General features: G+C 41.9%; 1 protein-coding gene across 1 annotated transcript in view; it reads right to left on the reverse strand.

The window, feature by feature from the left end:
- LOC106525208 (BMP/retinoic acid-inducible neural-specific protein 3) overlaps positions 1–6,293 on the reverse strand; it is a gene marked incomplete at its 5' end in the record, with an annotated part of 98,386 nt that extends 92,093 nt beyond the window's left edge. The window contains 2 exon segments of the mRNA XM_014019361.1: positions 5,121–5,431; positions 5,697–6,293. Of these exon segments, the coding sequence (XP_013874815.1) occupies positions 5,121–5,374 (254 nt within the window).
- Between the last annotated feature and the right edge of the window lie 237 nt (positions 6,294–6,530).

The following is a 6,530-nucleotide window of genomic DNA, read 5'->3' on the forward strand; positions in this document are numbered from 1 at the left end:
GTCCCAAACCTTTTCATGCCATGCCCCCCCAAACAGCATTAGCTCTGACCAGATACCTTCTTGCAAACAAACAATGCTACAAAATATACAAAGTAACAACTTTTAAAACATGTTTCTCACTTTTATTCACTATTCAAAAAATATTATATTTCTTAGGGACAAGAATATTAAATTGTGCTAAACAAATAAGGTTAGGATTAGAAAGACTTTTAAATTTAAAAATGACTTACTATGTCATGTTTTATTTATAAAGTGATTATTTATAAAGCTGTACTTTTTAATATTTACCGGACACATTATATGTGTTATCACAAAGTATCAGTATCGGATCAGTATCGCCGATACCAGCTAAATTTTACTTGGTATCAGTATCGGAAAGAAAGCTGGCAGGATCGAACATCACTAACTTCCAGAAACATAAACTGTGTGTCACATTTCCGTTGAAAACTTTGTGTTGAATATGTCTTATATGAGACTTCTAAACTTTAGTTTTTCATTCTTAAACACAGCATAAAAATTTATTTTCCATTTATATTCCCAGTGATTTATTGAGTTGCGTTTGCGGTGCATTATAATATTACATTCCCTAATCGCTTCTCTTCATTCTCTTGTCTGCTCTCCTCATTGCTTTTCAGCTGTGTGCCCATTCATTCTGTCCCGTTTCATAATATCTTTTAAATGTGCTTTCTCATCTAAAGCATTCACAACAGAACAGCAAAGTAATAAACATGGAGCAGATAAAGCACAATGGGCCACGCTGAACGACAGGTACAGTGAAAGCGTGCCGCCGCGGCTCGGCCTCTCCACAAACATGCCTGCGTGTAATTGAAACATTAATCAGTCGATAATGATGAGCAACGTCTCCTCACATCAAACAGAGTCAACGTTACGGCCGCTGAGGTGACAGTGAAAGAAAGAGAGGCGAAAACACGGGAGATGAGGCGTGATGGGAAAGTTATGGCCCATGAAGAAGAAGAGGGGAGGTGCTGACATTTTGACTAATATGCTTCTTTCTCTCGATATGGCTCGACGACAAAAGAAATTACGGAGTGAGAACTTCTCACTTTGGCAGAGATGATTTCTCAGCACAACAAGCTCCTAAATTATTAAACGAAACATGCTTTTTAAATTCATTTTACACCCAGTCCGAGCTGCAACTGATGGCACCATAAAGTACTGTAGTTCTGCTTCAACCCCTTTTTGCTACCCGTTTGAACAAAATGAGCAATAAATACCACTATTAATTGTTTCAGCTGAGCCTGTTTTAAATGTAGTAAAACACATCTGCTCGACAAGGACACATGGAGCCAGTTGCTTTTAGCGCAAAACGAAAGCCACGAAGCTGTTGTGAGGTTTCTAAGACTCCGTTAGGAGAAAAAGGGGAAGAATGGATGAATAGATGTTTTAAAACTACCATTATGACTGACATCCAGGTGCATTTTTCTGCAATCACAGTGGAAGTAATATCGTTAAGTGCCTCCGTGCCTGTATTTCATTGCCTCTGAATTCACTGAATTCATCTATCGCTGCCGTTATTGCACTTAATCAAACCTTGAGAAGAAGAAAAAAAGGAGGGTTCGCTCAGAAGGCTTGTAATAAATGTCACGTTTTTCAGTGTTTCTGAGTACACAGCTGTGACAGCCGTGAATATCCAAGCTTTTGAATCTTCTCATTGCCACCAAGAAAGGAAAAGAAGTGCTAAATGGAAAAATAAATAGATGTCTTATAATATGTTTTTTTTAAGTCCCCAGCCTGCTCTGATGCAGTGACCCACCAGTAGGGGGCGGTAAAGCTGTGATTTTATTTTATTTTTTTTCCCAGTCTACCCCCAACTTCTCCAGATCTCCCCTCCCACCAACAAAATCCTCAGCTCCCACTCCCCTGSCCCCTGACAGTAAAGGCCAATTGAGCTCTGGAGAATATTTATGAGCAAGCGAGAGCAATTGGTTTGAAGTCATTCGACAAGCGAGAGAGAGGGAGCAGGAGGTGGGAGGGGAGAACGAGAGCGATGGGAGATAAAGACTAGAATGGAGGTGAAATTTGAATAYAGTCTTGGTCGGATGGGTGATCAGCACTTATCAATGCATTTCTGTTTTCCCCTGTCTGAGTGGTTAAATCTCTGTTCTTAAGAACAAAATCTTTGTGAAATAAACCGTTCGGAGTTGGAACATTTCAGATTCGCACCTCTGCACGCTTTCAGCTGGYGAGAATTTAGAATGAATAAAGGAGGTTTAAAATGCTGGGACGTGTCTGCAGAAAGCACAATCGCGTTGCTAATCAATACGAAAAAATCAAAAGAGCTTAACCTACAAACGAACGAATGGAAAAAGAAAACGAATGAAAGAAAACAAACAAAAAAGAAAACGAAGGAATAAAAAAGAGAATGAACAAACAAAAAAGAGAACGAACGAATGAATGAAAAAAGAGAACAAACAAAAAAAGAGAACGAACAAACGGACAAACGATCAATCGAACGAATAAAAGAAAAAAGAGAACATACGAACGAATGAAAAAAGTGAATGAACAAACAAAAAAGAGAATGAACGAACAAACGAATGAACGAACAAAAGGAAAAAGAGAACGAACGAACAAACAAAAAAGAGAATGAACAAAAGGACAAAAGAACGAACGATCGATCGAACGAACAAAAAAAAGAACATACGAACTAACAAAATATGAGCACAAACAAACGAACGAACAAAAAATCGAACGAACAAAAGAAAAAAGAGAACGAACGAACAAAAAAGAGAATTAATGAACAAAAATGAGAACAAACTATCGAACGAGCAAACGAACAAACAAAAGAAAAGTGAACAAATGATTGAACGAAYGAACAAAAGAAAAAAGAGAGTGTATGAACGAATATGAGAACATAACAAACAAAAGAAAAGAGAACAATCGAACGAAAAAAGAGAACAAACAATTGAACGAATGAACAAAAGAAAAAACAGAACATATGAACGTGCAAAAGAAAAGAGAACAAACAAAAAGAGAAAGTACGAACGAACGAACAAAAGAAAAGAGAACGAACCAACAAAAAAAGAGAACGAACAAACGAACAAACTTTCCAACTTCCCAAAACAGATCCACCCAGCCCCAGTAAAATGATTCCAATCCCCCTACTAAATCTACATCCAACAGCTCTGTAATTTTATAGTTTTATACTTTACCGTCATGATTTTTCACTTTTCCTTCTGTTTACAACACATTTTTATTGTAGTCAGCCACCATTTCTAATTCTCCACAGAAAAGTGAAAATGCCAGGGCAGCCCAAAGGGAAAAGACAGTTATAGACTTGTAAAGATTGCATTTTCAGATTTTTTTTTGTTTTGCTCACAGAGGTCAATAAAAGTCAAACTGTAGGCAACATATTAATGTGGAGGACTTAAGTGTTTACTCGGGATGACAATGTGTCTGAATTTTACTTATGTAAATGTGTTAATCCTGTGCATGTGTTATTTTAATGTATGCTAATGTCTGACAGATTTCTATGGCTTGGATGCGGTGCAAAACAAGAAGCAAGAAGATACGAAGCCAACTTGAGAAAGAAAGGAGGACGACGTCACGAGAGAGAGATGGAGTAAAAGAGGAAAATGATGGATGCAGGAAGCAAACAGAGCTACGTTCTCCGTCTTTTCCTGGCATTGTCACCCCTGTCAGCTGCTAAATGCCAGTGTCAGTCACCCCTCTGTTCAGCTGGCAACAGCCCCAATCCTTCACCGTGGTGGACAACATCTCTCTCATCGCACGTTTTCAAAACACTTACCTTGCACATACGGCCCGAACGACAGACACTTAAGCATGCGCAGCCAGCCATGCTCAAACACTTTGCACAGCAGCCACTAAAAGAAGCTTGTTGTCAGCTAAAGCCGGCGTGTCAGCTTCCATATAATCAGAAAACCGGCGTTTGGTTTTGGCTAATCTAAATGAAAACCTTTTTTTCCCCACTCTGCAGAGTTTTTTTTAGCCTCTAGTGAACCTTGATAACTTGAGGTCAAAACACGAGGAAGGAAATCCACTTTTATGGCAACTTACCAGCGAAATATGCATATTTACGATGACATATCCATCACAGGAAAATAAAAACGCACACACGCAAAAATAAGACTTTGTCTTTTCTGCTACAGCGTGTAGTCTGTGTAGGTCACGCCGCCTGACACAGACATTGTGCTGACCACCACTCGAAAAGGATTTCATCAGTTTCAGCGTGGAGTTGAAGCATTTCTGCCCAGAAACAAGTCAAAATGCAAACACAGACATTTAACTCAGAACAATCACAATTATTTCAATCTGATGAGCAGATTTAAGGTTTGTTTACTGTATTTCAGTTCACAAGTTACCTTTTTATTGTTCATTTTGGTGGCTGATGATGAAACCAAAATACAGARTGTGGTGGTGTTGATTCTAAATACAAATTGTGCAAAAGTCTTCATCASCTAAATAACGTTATGATTTAGAAGTTTGCACATCTCTCATTTCCTCAGTGCTGCTTTTGTCTTTRAAAGATACAAAATATTAGATGTACGTCACAAAAGAAACAACAACTTTCAAACAACCCCCCTGCCGCCGCTAAACACTCACACGTCATCCTTCACGCCGCACACTTCTGAAGCCCACCCTGTGTACCACTATCACACATCAACAGGCTCAGTCAGACATCTGTAATATCCCACCGCTTCTCCTGCAGCCCTCCTGTGGTCGCTCCACTTTTAGTTTACACTGATATGCACCATTTAGAGTTTGGATCATACTCCAACCATATGCCTCTGCTCCACACACACACACACACACACACACAAACGCACACACAAAGGAGGCGAGTCTCTGCAACAAAAAGAAGCTTGGATCTGTACAGAAAGCGCACTGAGCCTTCATTTGAATGCAAAACTCCACTGAGTAATCGTCTCAGTGCTTCATCCCACCATTGCCACCTACTAAATCTGCATCTTTTGTAGTGTAAAGAAAAGTACAGTGTTGTCGCTTAAATGGGTTTTTATACTTTTTGTCCTCCCACAAAGCAAGGCATAACTGCTTTACTTTTTCTTTTTGTGTATTTGTTCTAGTTTGGACATCAAGCTCACTTTTAGGCGTTTGTCGGCCACGACACCTGCCTGCCTCACCTGTATATCTTGTACTTGGTGGTGAATCCTTGCTGGTAGCGCTCTGTGAAATCCACAAACTCCTGGGAGCTGTGAAAGGGGCCCTTCTCCGACAGGAGCCAGCTCAGGGGCCCATTGGAGCCGCTGAAGCCGGCCCCGGGGGAGTCCGCGGCACCGGCCACCTCTGACAAGCAGCTCTGGAGCAGGCTTAGTGTCAACCACTTCCATAGAAACATGAGGGCCGTCAGTCTAATGAATGTGCACGGGCCATTCATGCTGCTTCCCCCGACCCCGGTGACTCCTCATTCTCCCAGCAATCCCAGTGAGTCCTGCTGGGAGAGAAGGGGAGATTAACGAAGAGAAAATTAACAGAAGAAAATCCAGATTTTGCACGAGAGGATTTAACTTAAAAAAAGGATTCAYTTGTCCAGCATGGAGGGGTCAGAAATCACTTTTAAATCCAACTTCTTATCAGCTTTTAACATGTAAACACATTTMAAATCCTACTTTGAATATATATTTTGACACCGGCTATAAAAGGCTAAAACACCAACATCTTTTATAGTTTTATTACACATTCATAGCTGTGCAGTTTACCTTATTCTGCAAGTCTTGCGGTCCGGTTCTGGTCAGAATAAATCTCCGCAAAATCCTCTGACAGGACGGTGGAGCTGTCTGTGCGCTCACACCGGTGCGCATTGGGAAAAGATGGGTTTTTTTGGGGGGGAGTGTTACCAGACGCACAGCAGGCTGAGCAAGTTGAAGCAAACAGAAGACACCCGACCTCCTCAGAGCAAGCTGTGCCTTTTCTTCTTCTTTTTATTTTTATTTTAGTTTAAGTATATTTCCAGCAGAGCACGTCCGATGAGGCGCAGCGGCCAGGCTCCTGTAGATCCACTCCAGCGGAACGAGTCGCAGCCGACCCGCTGCCTCAAATCTGCCAGGTTAGATTGATTAACGCAAAGGTTTCTTTTCTTTTGTTTTTTTTTTTTTTTTAACTCCGCGAGGGAGCAAAAGTCCGCGCGCGCGAAGCTGGGCACGCTGCGGTCCTCTCACCCATCACAGCCGGATCTTGATTGGAGGAGAGTCGCGCTCCGGGCGCGCGGAGAGCCGATGCTGACCGTGACTCTCCTCCTGCTCCCGGGCGCACGGAATGTGTGAATGGATGGCTTTCGGGGCGCGCTCTCTCTCTCTCTCCCTCCTGTACCATCACCGGCGCGATTTAATTTATTCCAGCGGAGAGAATACTCCCGGTTGGCTGGGACGTCACTGGGGGAAGTGAGAGTGGGAGGTGTTCGGAAGAAGTGGGGGGCGGCGACCTGGATGCGGGAACGGTCAGAGGAGGATGCCTGTCTCTGAAGCCTTGTTTTAGAAAAGCCGATAGAGGACACGTCAGGGGCGTCACTGGGTTTTAAGGACAAGGGGGCTTAG

The sequence above is a fragment of the Austrofundulus limnaeus genome, unplaced genomic scaffold, assembly GCF_001266775.1.
Source record: "Austrofundulus limnaeus strain Quisiro unplaced genomic scaffold, Austrofundulus_limnaeus-1.0 Scaffold217, whole genome shotgun sequence".
Taxonomy (NCBI): domain Eukaryota; kingdom Metazoa; phylum Chordata; class Actinopteri; order Cyprinodontiformes; family Rivulidae; genus Austrofundulus; species Austrofundulus limnaeus.